The sequence below is a fragment of the Heterodontus francisci genome, unplaced genomic scaffold (assembly GCF_036365525.1).
Source record: "Heterodontus francisci isolate sHetFra1 unplaced genomic scaffold, sHetFra1.hap1 HAP1_SCAFFOLD_51_2, whole genome shotgun sequence".
Taxonomy (NCBI): domain Eukaryota; kingdom Metazoa; phylum Chordata; class Chondrichthyes; order Heterodontiformes; family Heterodontidae; genus Heterodontus; species Heterodontus francisci.
In genome coordinates, this window is record NW_027141369.1 from 6,859,149 (window position 1) to 6,880,465 (window position 21,317).

The 21,317-nt window shown below is 46.1% G+C and overlaps 2 protein-coding genes across 2 annotated transcripts; one reads left to right on the plus strand and one right to left on the minus strand.

The window, feature by feature from the left end:
• Window positions 1-194: 194 nt before the first annotated feature.
• On the minus strand, window positions 195-3,913 carry LOC137363014 (histone H2B 1/2-like). Its single transcript, XM_068027134.1, has 2 exons — window positions 3,646-3,913; window positions 195-562 (listed from the first exon to the last, which is right to left on the minus strand). The coding sequence occupies exons 1-2, from the start codon at window positions 3,911-3,913 to the stop codon at window positions 195-197; spliced, it is 636 nt and encodes a 211-aa protein (XP_067883235.1).
• A 122-nt stretch (window positions 3,914-4,035) lies between these two features.
• Window positions 4,036-20,671, plus strand: LOC137363015 (histone H2B-like). Its single transcript, XM_068027135.1, has 3 exons — window positions 4,036-4,069; window positions 8,145-8,260; window positions 20,333-20,671. Exons 1-3 carry the CDS (start codon window positions 4,036-4,038, stop codon window positions 20,669-20,671), a joined length of 489 nt encoding a protein of 162 aa, XP_067883236.1.
• The last annotated feature ends 646 nt before the right edge of the window (window positions 20,672-21,317 follow it).

Sequence of the window (21,317 nt, forward strand, 5' to 3'; positions counted from 1 at the left end):
AGGCAGGTGATCAGATTATGGGTTCGTGTTCGGTTAATAACAGGAGATACAAACACAGCAGTGGGATCGTTATTATATTATACATCGTCTTAAAGTGATTTCATAAAGATGTCGGATGCAGCTTTTTCAGAGATTGTCGGTGGCTCTTAAAAGAGCCGTTGTGTTTGGGATGTTTTTCAGTCCATTGTGCAGTTTTACTTGGAGCTGGTGTACTTGGTCACCGCCTTTGTCCCTTCCGACACGGCGTGCTTGGCCAGCTCCCCGGGCAGCAGCAGGCGCACGGCGGTCTGGATCACCCAGAGCTGATGGTTGTTGTAATGGGCCAGGCGGGAAGCCTCACCCGCGATGCGCTCGAAAGCATCGTTCACAAACGAGTTCATAATGCTCATGGCCTTGGAGGAGATGCCGGTGTCGGGATGAACCTGCTTCATCACTTTGTAGATGTAGATGGAGTAACTCTCCTTCCTCCGCTTCTTTCCGCCCTTTGTTGACGATTTATTTAAGGTTTTCTTGGCGCCTTTCTTAGGAGCTACTTTCTTCTCTTTTTTATTTCCAAAATATACTTTATTCATAAAAATCTGTTAAAAATACATTGCCAAACAGTTTCAAACAGCACCAAAAAATACAAACATTGCAAGGGAGATCAGTTTCCTTCAATACAATCACGAGTTGCTTCACAACCCTTCCATTGCACATTTGTCATGCCAATTACATTTTTACATTTACAGCAAATGAAAATTTTCCCGATACAGTTCGAGGGGTTTCCCATGGTTCCAGCCCCTCAGTCCAGCTTGGTGGGGGAACCTTACACTGTGGTCTTTCCCCATTGAGCCTTTGCTGCGGCTGCCCCAAGCTTTAGTGCGTCCCTCAGCACGTAGTCCTGGACCTTGGAATGTGCCAGTCTGCAACATTCGGTGGTGGACAACTCTTTGCGCTGGAAGACCAGCAAGTTTCGGGCAGACCAAAGGGCGTCTTTCACCGAATTGATAGTCCTCCAGCAGCAGTTGATGCTTGGCTCGGTGTGCGTCCCTGGGAACAGCCCGTAGAGCACAGACTCCTGTGTTACAGAGCTGCTTGGGATGAACCTTGACAAAAACCACTGCATCTCTTTCCACACCTGCTTTGCAAAGGCACATTCCAGGAGGAGGTGGGCGACCGTCTCTTCCCCACCACAGCCAACGCGGGGGCACTGTGCGGAGGGGGCGAGACTTCGGGTGTGCATGAAGGATCTGACGGGGAGGGCCCTTCTCACCACCAGCCAAGCTACGTCTTGGTGCTTGTTTGAAAGTTCTGGTGATGAGGCATTCCGCCAAATGACTTTGACGGTCTGCTCGGGGAACCATCCGACAGGATCCACCGTTTCCTTTTCCCGTAGGGCCTTGAGGACATTCCGTGCAGACCACTGCCTGATGGACCAGTGGTCAAAGGTGTTTTTCCGCAGAAATTGCTCCACGAAGGATAGGTGGTACGGCGCCGCCCAACTGCACGGAGCGTTCCGCGGCAATGTGACCAGGCCCATCCTTCGCAACACCGGGGACAGATAGAACCTCAGCACGTAGTGACACTTGGAGTTTGCGTACTGGGGATCTACACATAGCTTGATGCAGCCGTACACGAAGGTGGTCATCAGGATGAGGGCGATGTTGGGTACATTTTTCCCGCCCATGTCCAGAGATTTGAACATCGTGTCCCTCCGGACCCGGTCCATTTTAGATCCCCAGACGAAGCGGAAAATGGCTCGGGTGACTGCCACGGCGCAGGAGTGGGGTATGGGCCAGACCTGCGCCACGTAGAGCAACAACGTGAGCGCCTCGCACCTGATGACCAGCTTCTTACCCACAATGGAGAGAGATCGCTGCCCCCACATGCCCAACTTTTGTCGTACCTTGGCTCCTCGCTCCTCCCAGGTTTTGGTGCACGCCCCGGCCCTTCCGAACCATATCCCCAGCACCTTCAGGTAGTCAGACCTGACGGTGAAGGGGACAAAGGATCGGTCAGCCCAGTTGCCAAAGAACATGGCCTCGCTCTTGCCGTGGTTAACTTTGGCTCCCGAGGCCAGTTCGAACTGGTCACAGATGCTCATCAGTCCGCGCGGACAGCGGATCCGAGCAGAAGATGGCGACGTCATCCATGTCCAGGGAGGTTTTGACCTGAGTGCCTCCGCTGCCTGGGATTGTCACCCCTCTTATGCTCGCTTCCTTCCTAATAGACTCAGCAAAGGGTTCAATACAGCAAATAAACAAGACAGGGGAGAGAGGACAACCCTGTCTGACTCCAGATTTGATCGGGAAACTTTCAGATTCCCACCCGTTGATTGACACTGCGCTACTGATGTTTGTGTAGAGCAGTTGGATCCAATTGCAGATTCCCTCCCCAAACCCCATTTTGGAAAGCACGTCCATCATGTCGGTGTGCGATATCCTGTCAAAAGCCTTCTCCTGGTCCAGGCTGATGAGGCAGGTGTAACCCTCCTGTCCCGTACGTAGGCGATCGTATCCCTGAGTAGCGCGAGGCTATCAGAGATCTTCCTGCCGGGTACAGTACAGGTCTGATCGGGGTGAATCACCAACTCCAGAGCAGACTTGACTCGACTGGCGATGACTTTGGACAGAATCTTGTAATCAACATTAAGCAGTGAGATGGGCCGCCAATTTCTGATTTCTGCCCTCTCCTCCTTCTGCTTGTAAATGAGGGTGATGATGCCTTTTCTCATGGTCTCTGACATGCTGCCGGCCAGGAGCATACTCTCGTATACCTCCAGCAGGTCCGGGCCGACCCAGTCCCACAGGGCCGAGTACAACTCGACCGGTAAGCCGTCGCTCCCGGGGGTTTTACTCGTCTCGAAAGACTCGACGGCCTTTGTGAGCTCGTCCAGAGTTAGCGGCTTGTCCAGTCTCTCCCTCCTGCTGTCATCTAGGACCTCTGTGATAGATGACAGGAAGGACTGGGAGGCTCTGCTGTCTGTGAGCTTCGCGTCATACAGCCCAGCATAAAAGGATTTGCTGATCCTTAGTATGTCGGACTGCGAAGACGTTACCGAGCCATCTTCTTCCTTCAGGCTGCTGATAACAGAGCTCTCTCTGTGTACCTTTTGGAAGAAGTAACGCGAGCACGTCTCATCCTGCTCGATGGAGCGGACTGTGGACCGGAAGATGATCTTGGAGGCCTCCTTGGCAAAGAGCGAGGCCTGCTGGCTCTTCACCTCTTGGAGGTCCTCCTTGACCTCGACCGCCATTGACTGCAACCGGAGTAGATTTTGCATAGTTTTCTGGAGTCGGGACAGTTCCCTCTGTCTCTCTCTCGCCTTCTGAACACCTTTGTGGATGAAGAACCTCTTGATGTTCTCCTTAATCGCTTCCCACCAGTGAACTGGAGACTCAAAGAGGGGTTTCACGGTCCTCCAACCATTGTAATCCCTTTTGAGTTCCTCAACGTTCTCTGGGGTCAGCAGTGTCGCATTGAGCTTCCACGTCCCTCTGCCAACCCGCTGGTCGTCCTGTAAGTGACAGTCGGCCAGTAAGAGGCAGTGGTCGGAGAAGAACACCGGCTTGACGTCGGTGGATCCGACCGTGACAGCACGGGACACAAACAGGAAGTCAATCCTGGAACGGGTAGACCCGTCCGATCTTGACCATGTGTATCTGCGCTGCGCTCCGTCTGCAGGTTTGCTGAAGACGTCGTGCAGTTTGGCATCCTTAACTGTTTCTACTCGGAATCTGGACGGAGCGTCCAGTTTGCTGTCGTCACTGCCGGATCGTCCAGCCGCATCGATGATGCAGTTGAAGTCACCGCCTAGGATGACCGGCCTGGACGTCGCCAGCAGCAGTGGGAGCTGCTGGAAGACGGTCAGCCGCTCGCAGCGTTGTCCCGGGGCGGACACGTTAATCAACCGGAGCGGAGCGTTGTTGTACATCACGTCTGCTACGAGGAGGCGGCCGCCCACCACCTCCTTAACTACGGAGATGGTGAAGTTACCTCCCCACAGCAGAATACCCAGGCCGGAGGAGCGGCAGTCATTACCCCCCGACCAGATCGATGGCCCGTGGGACCACCATCGCGACGACTGCCTGTATGTGCTGAGGTGTGGTATTCCACACTCCTGCAGAAACAGTAGGTCAGCTTTGACCTTGGCAAGGTAATCCAAGGTTGAAACACATCGCGTAGTAGATTTAATGCTACGCACATTAATGGAAGCAATTCTTACACCCATTCTTTACTAAAAATTAGTTGTTGCTTCCCATACCATTTGTCCTCGCTGGTCCCAGTCCTTCGGGATGTTCCTGCATACCCATCGTGTGCGCAAGCAGTTTCACGTTGGTTGGGCTCAGAAACCCCTCCTGATTTTTCATGCAGGGTTTGTGCCGCTCGGGTGACATCGGGGGGGGTCTTGTAGGCAGAGAGCATTGGGTTGTCCTCAGCTGCTTCCATCTGTTCCTCCTCGAAAACATCACAGCGCCAGACGTGTCTTTGCTCCCGCTGTCCCGGAGCTGAGATGCGTTGGCCACGTCGTTACGTGTGAGTCATTGGGGTTGGGGCACACCGGGCCCATCACAGCTTCCAGTGCCCGGGGGCTGGGATGCCTTATCATCCATCTCGGAATTCTGCCGCCTCTTTTGAAGGGGCTGTCGTTCCAGCATTTCCCCGTCCAGCGAAGAGGAGTTGTTGCAGTCTGATTCAGAAGAGAGCCTCCTCTTGCCACTGGTTTGGGTGGTGGCTTTGGGATGTTTTTTCTTTGTGGTTTTCCTCTGGACCACTTGCCACTGACCTGTTTGTCCATCTGCTGCCTCCTCCTCCATTGATTCTGTCTGTGGAGGAGGGGTTTCCGGGCGCTGGGTAGGTGCTGGGTCGTTGGTTTCAGCTGCCTCCTCTTCCTTCTCAGGTTGAAGTTCCTCACTGCGAAGAAGGTTGCTGGTCTCCTTTCGAACAGCGGACGCCTTCGTCGAACCTTCTCCCGGCCTTTCCTTGGACCTTGCCGCCTGAGCATAGCTGAGGCAACGTTTGGGGCAGGTCTTGTAGAGATGGCCTGCCGCACCGCACAAGTTGCAACACTTAGTCTGCTTACAGTCCTTGGTCTGATGGCCTTCCTCCTTGCAGTTCTTGCAAACAACCGTGCTGCAGTTGGCTGGCATGTGACCAGATTTGCCACAGGTGCGGCAAACTCTGGGCTGCCCAGCGTAGACCAAGAAGCCTCGACTTCCCCCGATAGCGAAGCTGGAGGGAGGGTGGATGATGGCTCCACTGGGAGCCTGATGGGGGGACCTTACCATTTTCAGTTTCAGATACAGAAATAAACCAAACCCCTTCCGAGTGCGGATTAAATAGACAATCCCACAGCTCTATGCTAATGAGGGATGGGAGAAAGTAAAGATTGTGATTGGGTGATTGGCAGTGATGTCACAATAGTTTTATATCTGCAACCAATCACAAACTCTCTCACTGCATTCAGGAATTACATTTCCCAAAGACTCTCTCCAGCCCCAGTTTCTATTGAAAACTCCACCGGGAAATGACGCCTGGCTGCGAGGGTCTCTTATTCTCAGCAGCTTCTCACATTCCGGCCTTTAAGTTGAGCGCTTTGTTGGGCGGAAATATTTATTCAGGCAGTTTCAACAGCTCAGAGCCGACACTGGGTTAGAAACCAGAAATAGGAATACGGGTCACAAACAAGGAGTTTATGTTGAACCTTTATAAATCTCACTGGTTATCGGCCTCAGCTGGAGCATTGTGTCTAATTCTAGGTTCCACATTTTAGCAGGGATATCAAGGCCTGAGAGAGAGTGCAGAGGAGATTGACTAGAATGGCACTAGAGATGCGTGAAAGGATAGCAAAGCTACCTCGACTACACTTCTTCACACCCTACCTACCTCCTGTAAGGACTCCATTCCATTCTCCCAGTTTCTCCATCTCCGACGCATCTGCTCTGATGATGCTACCCTCCATGACGGTGCTTCTGATATGACCTCCTTTTTCCTCAACCGAGGATTTCCCCCCACTGTGGATGACAGGGCCCTCAACCGTGTCCGACCCATTCCCCGCACCTCTACCCTCACCCCTTCCCCTCCCTCCCAGAACCGTGACAGGGTTCCCCTTGTCCTCACTTTTCATCCCACCAGCCTCCATATCCAAAGGATCACCCTCCGCCATTTTCGCCACCTCCAGCGTGATGCCACTACCAGTCGCATCTTCCCCTCCCTTCCCCTGTCAGCATTCCGAAGGGATCGTTCCCTCCGCGACACCCTGGTCCACTCCTCCATTACCTCCACCACCTCGTCCCCGTCCCAGGGCACCTTCCCCTGCAATCGCAGGAGGTGTAATACCTGCTCATTTACCTCCCCTCTCATCACTATCCCAGGCCCCAAACACTCCTTTCAGGTGAAGCAGCGATTTACTTGTACTTCTTTCAATGTAGTACACTGTATTCGCTGTTCACAGTGTGGTCTCCTCTACATTGGGGAGACCAAGCGCAGACTGGGTGACCGCTTTGCGGAACATCTCTGCTCAGTCCGCAAGCAGGACTCTGAGCTTCCAGTTGCTTGCCATTTCAACACTCCCCCCTGCCCTCATGCTCACATCTCTGTCCTGGGATTGCTGCAGTGTTCCAGTGAACATCAACGCAAGCTCGAGGAACAGCATCTCATCTACCGATTAGGCACACTACAGCCTGCCGGACTGAACATTTAGTTCAATAATTTCAGAGCATGACAGCCCCCCATTTTACTTTCATTTTTAGTTATTTTTTCTTCCTTTTTTATACATTCTTTTTTTACATTTTTTACTATCTTTTTTTGCATTTATTTCATTTCATCTTAGTTTGTTCAGTTTGCTTACCCACTGTTTTTTTCAGGTTTTTTTTCAGGTTTGCACTTGCTGCTGTTCAATATTCAGTATATTCACACCTAATCTGCACTAATGCTTTGTCTTTCAACACACCATTAACATATTGTTTGCCTTTGCTCCGTGACCTTTTGGTCAGCTATGTGGCCTGGTCCAATCTGCACCTTCTCCTTTGTTATCTCTTACCCCACCCCCACCTCACTTGCTTATAATCTGTGACTTTTCTAATATTTGTCAGTTCCGAAGAAGGGTCACTGACCCGAAATGTTAACTCTGCTTCTCTTTCCACAGATACTGCCAGACCTGCTGAGTGATTCCAGCTTTTCTTGTTTTTGTAGCAAATCTAGGGTCGTTCTTCTTGGTGCAGAGATGTTAATGTAATATTTAATAGTTGTGTTCTACATTCTAATGGGTTGAAGAGGAACTGTTCCCACTGGCAGAAGGGTCTGTAACCAATGGACGCAGAATTGTTAAAAGAATCAGGGGAAGATGAGGTGATATTTTAACACGCGTTCTGATGATCAGAAATGTACTGCTTGAAAAGGGAGGTGAAAACAGATTCAATAATAACTTTCCTGAGGGAATTGGATCATTATTTGATGGGGAAATTACAGGGCAATGTGAAAATGACAGGGAGGTGGGACTGATTGGATAGATCGTTCAAAGAGCAGCACAATTGTTCAAATGAACTCTTTCTGTGTTGCAAAATTGTGATAATTGCTGTTCAGAAACATCCTGACACATCATGTCGCCTTTCAGTTCACCAGTTTTAAACACCTGGAACTGAGCTGAGTATTTTATTGGCTGTGATTATAGCATCAGAGACCAAAAGACAGCGGCCCAGTCCCAAAATCCACAGAAAGACTCAATGCATTGCTCCATGTGAGCGATGCTGTTAGAGCAATGAGCATAGCTGCCTTCCAAACAGCTGGAATAAAAACAGAAAATGCTGGAAATACTCAGCAGGTCAGGCAGCATCTGTGGAGAGAGAACAGAGTTAATGTTTCAGGTCAATGACCTTCCAAGCAGCTGTGCCCGTGTTTGATTCCCAGCCATTACAGTTTGGCGTTCCTTAAATTCCTCAGATGGTAAACTGAAAGATAGGAACTGAGTTGGGTGCTGTCTCGAAGGAATTTTGTTTCCCAAAGCAAGAAGTGTATAATTTGAATAAACATATTTCCAACGCTGATTTCCTTCAAATTAAAGTTCAATTGAACTCTGATTTTACTCCTTTTTATTGATAATTATTATTTGACCTGAATCATACAGTGGACTCAGAATAGAATTACTCAGATTCATTTTTCCACAGCTATTCCCGTTCCTTATAAGAACCAATTCCTGGATTCTGGAAGCTGTGAATTGGAGGGAAACAAACATATCGACACTATTCGAGAAAGGAAGGAGAGAGAAAGCAAAGAACTAGAGGCCAGTTTGCCTGACATCAGCAATGGGGAATATGCTACAATCTATTATTACAGACATGGTAAAGGGTGATGTGGAATATCAGAATATGGTTGGGCAGAGTCAACATGGATTTATTAAAAGGAAATTGTCAATGATAAATTATTAGAATATGTTGATGTTGTAACTGCCAGGGTAGATAAGGGGAACCAGTGGATGTAGTCTGTTTGGATTTTCAAAAAGCATTCAATAAGTTATCAAACAAGTGGTTATTACACCAATGTAGGTCCCATGCAATTTGGGGATAATATATTAGTATAGATTGAGTAGTAGTTAACAGACAAAAAACAGAGAGTAGGAATAACCGAGTCATTTTCGGCAGGAAAGCTGTAAGTAGTTGGATACTGCAAGGATTGGTGCTCGGGACTCAGTTATTTCCATTCTGCATCAATGACTTAGATGAGGTGACTGAATGTCATGTTATCCATGTTTGCCAATGATATAAAGTGAGGTGGCAAAGTAAACTGTGAGGAGGATGCAAAGGGGGAGAAAAGGGATTTAGACAGACTAAGTATGTGGGCAAGAATGTGAGAGATGGAATATAATGGGGAGAAGTGTACAGTTACACACTTTGGCAGGGCGGCGCAGCGGTGAGCACCGCAGACTCACAGCTCCAAGGACCCGGGTTCGATTCCGGGTACTGCCTGTGTGGAGTTTGCAAGTTCTCCCTGTGCATGTGTGGGTTTTCTCCGGGTGCTCCGGTTTCCTCCCACAAGCCAAAAGACTTGCAGGTTGATTGGTAAATTGGCCATTATAAATTGTCACTAGATTAGGTAGGTGGGAGGGAAATATAGGGACAGGTGGGGATGTTTGGTAGGAATATGGGATTAGTGCAGGATTAGTATAAATGGGTGGTTGATGTTCGGCACAGACTCGGTGGGCCGAAGGGCCTGTTTCAGTGCTGTATCTCTAATCTAAAACAGCAATACAGAACATTTTTGAAATTAGTGAGAGAATGGGAAATGTTTACATTCAGAGGGACCCGAGTGTCCTTGTCCAGGAATCACAGAAAGTTAACGTGCAGGTACTCAACCAATTAGGAAAGCAAATGATATGTTTGTCTTTATTGCAAAGAGATTAGAGTATGAGTATTTATTGCAATTATACAGCGTGAGATCACACTTGGAGTGCTGTGCAGTTTTGGTCCCCTTATCTAAGGAAGGATATACTTTCCTTAGAGGGAGTACAGAGACGTGCCACTAGGCTGCTTCCTAGGATGAGGGGATTGTCCTATGAGAAGAGATTGAATAGACTAGGCCTCTATTCCCCAGAACTCAGTAGAGTGAGAGGTAATCTCACTGGCAGATAAAATGCTCAGTGGCTTGACATGGTAAATGCTGGGAGGATGTTTCCTCTAGCTGGGCAATCTAGAATGAAGGGTTACAGTCTCAGTATAAAGGGCTTGGTCATATTTGACTGAGAAGAGGAGATTTTCTTTTCAGTCAAAGGGTTATGAATCTTTGGAATTCTCTATCCCAGAGTGCTCTGGATGCTCAATCATTGTGTATATTCAAGAGAAATCGATAGGTTTTTGGATATTAAGGGAATCAAGGGGGCTGTGCCAGTGTGGTAAGATGGAGTTGAGGTTGGAGAACAGCTGTTATATTATTGAATGGTGGAACTATTTAGATGGGCAGAGTGGCCACTCCTGCTCTTATTTCTTATGTAAACTTTCATTCCCTCCCAGGGATTGTTTTATTCTTCAAAAAGAGAAATACTGCAGCCGCTCGAAATCTGAATAACAGAAGATTCTGGAAACACTCAGCAGTTCCAGCAGTATCTGTGGAGAGAGGAAGGGAGGAGCAATGTTTCAGGTCTATAGAAGGGTCACAGAACTGGACCATTAACCCGAGCTTCTCTTCTCCACAGTTGTTTCCGGACTGGCTGAGTGTTTAGAGTATTTTAGCTTTTTTTCTTTCTATATGTTATCTCTTTCCCTTTTGACTGTTTGCTGTGAAACTTTCAGCATTGTGCTCAGTTCTTTGTGTCGTTATGTTTTCTTTATTTGAAGTAATGCAAATAGTATCCTGAAAACTTAGACAGAAATACTGCTCAATGTAGTGTAATATATAACAGGGCACATTTACAAATATCAGATCAATGTAGTAAACATTTTTATTAAGAATTGATTACTTTTATTTTCAGTATAAAAATGTGAAGCAATATGAGTTTATTACAAAGTTTATTACCTCACATTACCTGTTTATTAACCCTGACAGGCTGTGCCAATTTCTGCTTCTATTTTGCAGTTCTCACTTTCAGCTAGCAAATGTCAGCAATCTGTGATCCAGTGCAGTTTACAGATCAGACAGTCAACACGACATGCAATAATTGTTCAGATTATGGAGGACAGGTGGGATTTAGAAATACTGGGAATGGAGATGAGTTGTTATCACACTGAGTTTGCCCAAAGATTAGAGACACCATTGTGGCAAATCAGTCTGTTGTCCTGTGCATGAGAATGAGAATCATTCTTTACTTGTGGCTATCTGTCAGTCTCTATTACTGAGTGGGAGTGTGGGATTCATGCTGCATTGGTCAGTCTCTGGTACAAAGTGTCATATTCACTCTGAATGTATAAGGCTCTGGAACTGTTTGTGTGTGTGGAATTCATTCTGCATCTGTCAATCTCTGGTACTATATATGAATGTGGCATATATGTTATAGCTCTCAGTGTCACTGTATGTGTGTGTGGGTTTCATTTGATATCTGTCAGCCTCTGTTTCTGTACACGACTGTCAGATTCATACTGTGCCAAAATGTCCCTGTTGCTGTATGTGACTGTGTGATTCATTCTGTATCTGTCATTCCCTGGTAGTATGTGTCAGTATAGACTCATTCTGTATCCCAGTCACATGCACTATATTTGAGAGTGCGATTAATTCTGTACCTTTAAGTCACTGGTATTATATGTAAGTGTTGGATTTCTGTTGGATCTCTCAGTTATTTTTTCTGTTGTGAATTTGGGATGGACATAACATCTGTCAGTCTCTGGTACTGCCTGTGAGTGTGTATTTTGTTCAGTATCTGTCAGTCTCAGGTAGTGTCCGCATGTGTACTTTTTGTTCAATATTTTCAGTTTCTGGTACTGCCTGTGAGTGTAGGTTATGTTCAATGTCTGTCAGTCTCTGGCACTGCCTGTGAGTGTAGGTTATGTTCAGTATCTGTCAGTGTCTGGTACTGCCTGTGAGTGTGGGTTTTGTTCACTATCTGTCAGTCTCTGGTACTGCCTGTGAGTGTGGGTTTTGTTCAGTATCTGTCAGTCTCTGGTACTTCCTGTGAGTGTAGGTTATGTTCAGTATCTGTCAGTCTCTGGTACTGCCTGTGAGTGTAGGTTATTTTCAATGTCTGTCAGTCTCTGGCACTGCCTGTGAGTGTAGGTTATGTTCAGTATCTGTCAGTCTCTGGTACTGCCTGTGAGTGTGGGTTTTGTTCAGTATCTGTCAGTCTCTGGTACTTCCTGTGAGTGTGGGTTTTGTTCAGTATATGTCAGTCTCTGGTACTGCCTGTGAGTGTGGGTTTTGTTCAGTATCTGTCATTCTCTGATACTGCCTGTGAGTGTAGGTTATGTTCAGTATCTGTCAGTCTCTGGTACTGCCTGTGAGTGTGGGTTTTGTTCAGTATCTGTCAGTCTCTGGTACTTCCTGTGAGTGTGAGTTATGTTCAGCATCTGTCAGTCTCTGGTACTATCTGTGAGTGTGGGTTTTGTTCAGTATCTGTCAGTCTCTGGTACTGCCTGTGTGTGTTATGCATTCAGTAGCCATTAATCTCTGGGTTAGTTTGTCATTCTGGATTCACTCTACACAAAATTACATAGTATTTACAGCACAGAGACAAGCTTTTCTGCCCAAGTGCTGGTAGTTCCAATGAGGTTACTCCAACCCTACTTCATCTAATCCCATCAGCAAATCTCTCAAATTGTTTCTGCCGCATTTAATCATTTAGCTTGATGTTAAATGTAACAATGTTCAGCAGCTCAAGTGCTGTCAAAGCAGGGTAAAGAAGATTCCCCTGAGTTATTTATTTAATTTATTACTGACTATTTCATATCGACAGCTTTGGACTCCACCACAAGTGGGAAACATCTCTACCTCTACCCTAACGAAACCCTTCATATTATGCAATGCTTCTATTAGGTGACCACTTAGAGAAAAGAGCCCAGGCTTGTTCAATAGTATGAACTCCTGTGGAACATATAGCTCATTTTGCATTTATGGAATAAATACTGTATCTCAGTCTGAAACTGTATGTGATTTTAGATTGGCATATAATGTGTAGCTCAGGCTGCAATAAATAACTGAGACAATATCTTTCACTCTAACACTATAGTTTTGTGGAGTGCTATGTTATTTGTCATTCAGTCTGTTCTGATAGAATATATAATGTTACCTTTAAGTCTGAGGCAATGGGGGGTCAGGTACAGGGTCCGGGGGTGCCCAATGGGGGCGGTTGGAGCTTTGAGGGTGGCCCTCCATGGGGAACAGGGTGCCTAATCAGGAGGACCCCCCCGCAGCCCGCAAGAAAGATGCCTGGTTTTATCAGGCAGGGTTCTTGGTGCCTTTGCCACACTGCCTCCCCGCCCCCAACCCAACCGAGGATAAAATACCTGCAGCAGAGAGAGGAGGCCCATAAGTGGCTGTTCATTGGCCAATTAAGGGCCTTGGTTGGCCTGGGGCAGACAGGCTGTTTCTCCCCACCCCCGTTCCCTGTAATATTGCAGTGGGTGTGGGAGGGGTCAGAAAATTTCCATCAGATTGGAAGTTGGCAAATGTTACACTGCCTTTCAGGAAAGGAGGGAGAGAGAAAACTGTGAACTACAGGCCAGTTAGCCTAATATCAGTCCTTGGGAAAATGCAGGAAGTCTGAACAATGCATTGAGAAAAGCATTCAAACAAGTCAACATGATTTTCCTGAAGGGAAATCTTGTTTGACAAATTTATGAGAGTTTTTTGAGGATGTAACTAGCAGGGTAAAGGGAAACTAGTCATATTCCTGGATTTCCAAAAGGCATTCAATAAGGTGCTACATAAAAGGTTAATAGAGAAGATAAGGGACTCATGGAATTGTGGGTAATATATTAGCATGGATAGAGGATTGGTTAATGGACAGGAAGCAAAGAGTGGGTATAAACAGATTGGCAGGCAGTGAATAATGGAGTGTTGCAAGGATAAGTGCTGGGGTCTCAGCTATTTACAATCTAAATTAATGACTTAGATGAAGAGACAGAGAGTAATGTATCTAAGTTTGCTGATGATACAAAGGTAGGTGGAAAGGGAAGCTGTGGGAGGACATAGAGAGGCTGCAAAGAGATATAGACAAGTTCAGTGAGTGGGCAAGAAGATGGTAGATGGAGTATAATGTAGGGAAGTGTGAAGTTCTTCACTTTGGTCATAAGAATAGAAAAGTAGAATATTTGATAAAAGGTGTGAAACTTGTAACTGTTGGTGTTCAAAGAGAATTGAGTGTTCTTGTACAAGGAATACAGAAAGTTAGCATGCAGGTACAACAAGCAATTAGGAAGGCAAATGGCGTGTTGGCCTTTATTGCGAGGGGATTAGAATACAGGAATAAAGAAGTTTGCTACAATTGTACAGGATTTCGGTGAGACCACATCTGGAATACAGTGTGAAGTTTTGGTCTGCACACTTAAGAAAGGATATATGTGCATTGGAGGCGGTGCAGCAAATGTTCACTAAATTAGTCCCTGGGATGAGGGGATTGTCCTATGATGAGAGGCTGAGTAAATTGGGCCTATACTCAGGAGTTTAGAAGAATGAGAGGTGATCTCATTGAAACATACAAAATTCCAAAGGGGCTGGATAGGGGAGACACTGAGAGATTGTTTCTGCTGGTCAGACAATCTAAAACATGGGGACACAGTCCCACGATAAGGGGCTGATCATTTAGGACTGAGATGAGGAGAAATTACTTCACTCAAAGGGTTGTGAATCTTTGGAATTTTCTACTCCAGAGGATTGTGGATGCTCCATCATTGAATACATTCAAAGCTGCGATAGACAGATTTTTGATCTCTCAGAGAATCAGGGCGAGCAGGTGGGAAAGTGGAATTGAAGCCTAAGATCATCCACAATGGTACTGAATGGCGGAGCAGGCTCCACGGGCCACATGATCTACTCCTGCTCCTATTTTGTGTGTTTTTGTGTTCTGACTACTTCTGCTGTCGGTGATTGTGGAACTGATGTCTCTGCTCTCTGTGAGTGATACTGTACTTACTGTGTGTGAGGAGCTGGCTGCACTTCCCCTTGTGTCGAGGAATCACTACATTTATTCAGCTTCCTCAAGTATTGTCTGTAGAAAGAAAAAGTATTAATTATAATTCAGGAAGAGATGTGGTGGAAGTTACAAGAGAGACCAAAACAATTTTTCAATGAATAATCATTGTGAACAATCACAAAGGAAAGCCAGCAACACAAACAGAGTCAGTGTCTGATTCCACTGCAGTCCTGCAGCCCCCAGCTACTGCATACCAGGGGCTTTGGCCATTTTACAACAATTAAATAACACCCAGAAACAATCCACTGGGCCATGAACGGGACTGACCGACGGAACAGGGACTTTTACACAGGTCAGATTTCCTGTTCCCGCTCCCATGGTCTAACCGTTCAAATGAAACCAAACAGCCGCTGTTTAAAATATGTCCTTCACACTTCTCACCTGGTGCCTATAATAGATTCTCTTTGTGTAACTCCCCACATCCTGACTGTCCGATTCTGTTTCCACACTTCACTGTCCAATAACAACAAACTGTGGGAACAGGCTATATCACTCTCATTCCGCTGGCGCGGACATGATGGGCCGAATGGACTCATTCTGTGCCTGAAGTTTTCCACGTTTCTGGCTGATGTGCTGCAGAAATCTGGGCCTGCGCTCCCCTCCCCCAGCACTGCCTGTGAGCGGAAGAAGATGGTTTAAAACAGCCGCGAATGGAGAGATCCCGGTCCCGGGGGAAGGGAGCAAACAACAGCCTCCTTCCAGCAGGACATCGCTTTGGGAGCATGTCCGCAGATAGACTCAGAGATCAGCATCGAGTCCGGGGCAAGTTCAGGGGCAGGCGGGGGCTGTTTGTAGGAGGCGGAGTGGATCTGAAACTGGTCTCAGAACATGGAGTGAGTGGAGAGGCCATTCTCCGGTTGTGTGTGGACAAGGGGATGGAGACAGAATGGGAAGAAACTTATTGTAGCGGAGTGAAACACTGACAATAGTTGTGTTGCGGTGGTTCTTTTGCGGGTATCCATAATGATTATTATTTGAGAGATTAAATTCATTAAAACTCTATATCTTTGATCTCACCTGTATTTTAGTTACAAACATACTTTTGTTCAAACAGGCAAATGATTGAATGAACCAGAATAAATGGGCTATTTCCTCCACCCAAGTTACAAGGAAGAGTGCCACCAGATCCTTCTCACACACAATACGTACATTATCACTCACAGAGCGCAGAGACACAGACAGGTCATCAGTTCCACAGTCTCAGACAGCAGAAATAGTTCCAGAGACACATTTTCAATCCATCAATCAAATAGAGCAGGAAAGACAGACGTTGTTTCTATGTCACCCCAACTCATTACCACTGACAGGTAGATACATAAATCCCAGTCCAACATCTCACCCACAATCAAATTATCAGTGTGTCAATCCCACAATAGTGCAACCTCAGCTACAAATTAAACACACAGAGAACTGACACGTGGTTCCTGTTTCAAAGTTACAGAATTAACCTCAATAATGTACTCTGAGATTCAAGTTAAATACCAGCCCAATATTTACACAGGTTATGAGTTTATTATCAGTATTAATTCCCATCATGTTTCCAGACATATACATTAGACTCAAGTCCATAATCAGATTGAGAGATTCTGAAATATAGTATAACCTGAGATCCAAACTCAGATTCCAGTTTAAAACTCATCCGGATTGTGAAACTAAAAGATACATTATAAATTTGATCAGTATAGTCTGAGCTATAAATTACATACCAGTCCTAAAACCTCATAGTGTCAGATGGAAGATACTGTACAATTCCAGACTGAGCTCATTTTACATGCAAGTCCAAGATACTCACTCAGACTGAATGGCACTGATCAAATTGATTAGTACAGCCTGAGTTACACTTGCACACCAATCCTGTATCAGATTGTAGGATACATTATCTTTCACTATTGTGTTCACAGTGACAGATATTTAATACTAAGCAAAACCTCAAATATATTGTCTGCTTAAAACCTACCACATCAATGGCCTGTTGCTGTGCTGACATTTTATTAAGAATAAATCCAGACTTGCCATCAGTCCCAGGGACGGAGGATTATATAATGAATCCCACACTCACACAGAGTACCAGATACTGACAGATAGATAGTGATGCTGAAACACATGCTCAGTGCCAGATGCTGAAAGATATAGGTTGATTACTGCACTCACTCACAGTACTTCAGCCTGAGTCATCTAAAGCAACCTAACACACAAAAAATAGCAGTGAGAGAGTAAGAAAGAGTCCAAAACTCACATAGAGTACCAGACACTGATAGATACAAACTGAAAACTACACACACATGGATATAAGATTGGCTAACTCACAGGAAACAGAGAGTGGGGACAAATGGGGCATTTTCAGATTGGAAAACTGTAACTAATGGAATGTCACAGGGATCAGTGCTGGTGCCTCAACTATTTATGGTCTATATTAATAATTGCGTGAAGGCACTGAGTGTACCGTTGCCAAATTTATGTGTGGTACAAAGATAGGTAGGAAAGAAAGTCGTGAGGAGAACATAAAGTGTCTGCAAAGAGATATAGATAGGTTAAGTCAGTGGGCAAAAGTTTGGCAGATGGAGTATAATATAGGAAAATGTGAGATTGTCTACTTTGGCAGGAAGAATAGAAAAACAGAATATTACTTACATAGAGAGACTGCAGAATGCTGCTGTACTGAGGGATCTGGGTGCCAGGTACATGAATTACAGAAACGTTAGCATGAAGGTATAGCAAGTAATTAGGAATGCAAATGGAATGTTGGAATTTTTCGCAAGGGGAATGGAGTATAAAAGTAGGGAAGTTTTGCTGTAACTGTACAGGGCATTAGTGGCATCCCAACTAAAGTACTCCAAACAGTTTTGGTCTCCTTACTTAAGGAGGGATATACTTGTATTGGAATCAGTTCAAATAATGTTCACTAGGCTGATTCCTGGGATGAAGGGTTGACTTGTGAGAATAAGTTGAGCAGATTGGGCCTCTACTCACTGGAGTTTAGAAGATTGAGAGGTGATCTTATTGAAACCTATAAGATTCTCAGTGGGCTGGACAGGTAGATGCTGGGAAGATGTTTCTCCTTGTGGGGGAATGTAGAATTATGGGCCACAGTTTCAAGATAAGTGGTCTCCCATTCAAGAAAGAGATGAGGAGGAATTTCTTCTGTCAGAGGGTTGCTCATCTTTGGAATTCTGTTCTCCAGAGGACTGTGGAGGCTGGGTCATTGAATATGTTCAAGGCTGTGATAGACAGATTTTTTGATGTACAAGGGAGTCATTGGTCAATGGGCACAGGCAGGAAAGTGGAATTAAGGCCTAAATCAGAACAGGCATGATCTTATTGAATGGCAGAGCAGGATTTATGGGCCACATGGCCTTCTGGAAGCGATCCTGAGTGTCATTGTCGATATCTGCCCTTGGTGACAGGAGGTTCCCAAGGTATGAGCAGTGATCCACATTGTCCAGTGACTCGCCGTGGATCTTAATACTCGGGGGCAGTGTCGGGGAGCAGGCTGGCAGAGGACCTTAGATTTCCGGATGTTTTGCTTCAAGCCAATTCTTTCATGCGCCTCCATGAATGCATCGATGAGGGTTTGAAGCTTGGCCTCTGAGTGTGCGCATATGCAAGCATTGTCAGCATATTGCAGCCCGATGACAGATGTTGGAGTGGCCTTGCTTCAGGACTGCTGGCAATGTAGTTTCAATAGTTTCCCACTCGTCCTGTAGAGTAGATCTGCTTACACAAACTAAAGAACAGCTGATGGGCTGAAAGAGTGCAGGAAATACAGCAACTTGCTGACAGCCACGACATGTGTGGATTCTTCAGCACCATCAAGACCATTTATGGCCCAAATTACCAAGGACCTACCCTACTGAGAGCAAAGAATGGAGTGACACTGATCAAGGTCAGAGAGGCAGTCAGCACTCGTTGGAAGTAGCACTTTGAAGATCTTCTCAATCGCATCTCAGTCCTTGATGCAAGTGCCACATTCCACAGCATGTTACCCACCATGACGTCAGCACAATCCCAGCCCAACAGAAATTGAAAAGGCAATCTAACAGGTAAAAAAAAAAATGAAGGCCACCGGCAGAGATGGAATTCCCTCTGAAAATCTAAAATACGACAGAGAAGAACACTTAACACAAATACATGGTCTCATTTCCCTCAGCTGGAAGGACAAGAGCATGCCAGGGATCTCTGAGATGCTGTCATTGTGATCATCACCAAAAATGGTGACAAGACCGACTGTGGTAATGACAGAGGGGTATCCCAGCTGTTCACTACAGGGAAGGTCATCACAAGAGTCCTTCTCAACTGTCTCCTCCTCGTGGCTGAAGATCTCCCACTGGAATCACAATGTAGATTCTGTCCATCAAGAGACACAGTGGACATGATCTTCACAGCAAGACAATGCCAAGAAAATGTAGGGAGCAGCAGCAACCTTTCTACCTGGTCTTCTCTGACCTTACAAAGGCCTTCGACTCTACCAACCAGGAGGGATTATGGAACGTCTTCCTCAAATTTGGCTGCCGGAAAAATTCGTCACCAACCTCCAACGACTGCATGATGACATGCAAGCTGAAATCCTTCCCAACGGACCTACCACTGACCCAATCCCAATGCAAACTGGGGTCAACTAAGTCTGTGTCATCGCACCAACGCTCTTTTCCATCTTCCTCGCCGCAACACTCCGCCTCAACTCCTCACACTCAAACACAGCAACAGAGACTGACAGATACAGAATGGATGTCATACTCAAACACAGTACCAGAGTCTGAAAGATACAGTGGTGCGGTGGTTAGCACTGCAACTTCACAGCTTCAGGGACCCGGGTTCGATTCTTGGTACTGCCTGTGCGGAGTTTGCAAGTTCTCCCTGTGACCGCGTGGGTTTTCGCCGGGTGCTCCGGCTTCCTCCCAGCGCCAAATACTTGCACGTTGATAGGTAAATTGGTCATTGTAAATTGCCCCTAGTGTAGGTTGGGATTACTGCAGGGTTGGTATAAATGGGTGATTGTTGGTCGGCACAGACTCGGTGGGACGAAGGGCCTGTTTCAGTGCTATTTGTTTTAGTTTAGTTTAGAGATACAGCACTGAAACAGGCCCTTCGGCCCACCGAGTCTGTGCCGACCATCAACCACCCATTTTATACTAATCCTACACGAATCCCATATTCCTACCGCATCCCCACCTGTCCCTGTGTTTCCCTACCACCTACCTATACTAGGGACAATTTATAATATATCGCGAAATAAATAAATACGGAATAAATCCATACAGCACCAGAGACTGAGAACTGCTGAATGACAGAACGCAATCAAACACAGGAGCAGAGAATAAAAGAAATGGAATTAATTGCACACTCACAACGACACAGAATCATCAATAAGCGTCCTCTCAACAACATGCAGAACATTTCCAGAGAGCTTGACACAGGGAGCGGCTCTTTCAATGTAAACTGCAGCTGGAGAGAGTCTTTGTGAAACAGACTTCCTGATTGCAGTACGAATGTTTGTGATTGGCTGCAAAGTTTGAATGTGATTGGATGGTGAAGGACACCAATTTTTGTATGACAATATAAAATCATTGTGACATCACTCCCAATCACGCAATCACAATCTTTACTTTCCCCCATCCCTCATTAGCATAGTGCTGTGGGATTGTCTATTTAATCCGCACTCGGAAGGGGTTTGGTTTATTTCTGTGTCTGAAATTGAATCTGAAGATGGTTGAGGAGAAGAAGAAAGCAGCTGCTTAGAAGGGCGCCAAGAAAACTGTGAGTAAACCATCAGCAAAGGGCGGTAAGAGGCGGAGAAAGTCGAGGAAGGAGAGTTACTCCATCTACATCCACAAAGTGATGAAGCAGGTTCACCCCGACACCGGCATCTCCTCCAAGGCCATGAGCATCATGAACTCGTTTGTGAACGATATTTTCGGGCGCATCGCGGGTGAGGCTTCCCGCCTGGCCCATTACAACAAGCGCAGAACCATCAGCTCCCGGGAGATCCAGACCGCCGTGCGCCTGCTGCTGCCCGGGGAGCTGACCAAAGACGCCGTGTCGGAAGGGACAAAGGCGGTGACCAAGTACACCAGCTCCAAGTAAAACTACACAATGGACTGAAAAACATCCCAAACACAACGGCTCTTTTAAGAGCCACCCACAATCTCTCTGAAAAAGCTACATCATCATCTCTGGTTTTAATTTGTTTTGTTTTTTTATACGGAGAGTCTGGAACTTTCTAATTGCCTTTCTGATCTCTTTTAACCCCATGGATTCTGGGTGATTCAGTTTCACTGTCTGTGAGATCTTTGTGTCTCTACTTAATAATGCGGCGTAAATTAATTACTGATCACTGAGCCCATGTGCGCTTTGATCTCGGACTATTCTCCGTCCTTTTTGAAACAGTCTGTAAGCGGCAGCAGAAAGTCTCTCACAGCATTCTGGAAGCGGACACATTTCAGGTCAATCTTTGTGAAGATACCGCATCACTGATTCTAGATTGAACCTATTTGTGGGAGACAAAAGCGGAGAGAAGATTTTTACTGTCAGGAGTTGAAATGAGAGACTGAGGTTTCCTACAACAGCGGGGTTTCTAGTAAATGTACTTATTATTGAGGCCGAGCTTGAACAAGGGAAACAAGTGACTGAGAACTGATCTGTCAGCTTATTGACGAAATAGTACAATAACGAAAATGAACGCGCACATGGGGTCAGTGATCAGTAATTAATTTACAGGGCATTAAGTAGA

What these genes read in the sequence shown, in the direction of transcription:
- LOC137363014 (XM_068027134.1), bottom strand. Translation starts at nt 3,913, where the DNA reads ATGTACAACAACGCTCCGCTCCGGTTGATTAACGTGTCCGCCCCGGGA. An exon ending in ACCTGCAGACGGAGCGCAGC is followed by an intron (nt 563 to 3,645) that starts GCAGATACACAT and finishes TTATGAATAAAG; the next exon opens with TATATTTTGGAAATAAAAAA.
- LOC137363015 (XM_068027135.1), top strand. Translation starts at nt 4,036, where the DNA reads ATGGCCCGTGGGACCACCATCGCGACGACTGCCT. An exon ending in CACCATCGCGACGACTGCCT is followed by an intron (nt 4,070 to 8,144) that starts GTATGTGCTGAG and finishes ATTTTTCCACAG; the next exon opens with CTATTCCCGTTCCTTATAAG. An exon ending in GAGAAAGCAAAGAACTAGAG is followed by an intron (nt 8,261 to 20,332) that starts GCCAGTTTGCCT and finishes GCTTAGAAGGGC; the next exon opens with GCCAAGAAAACTGTGAGTAA.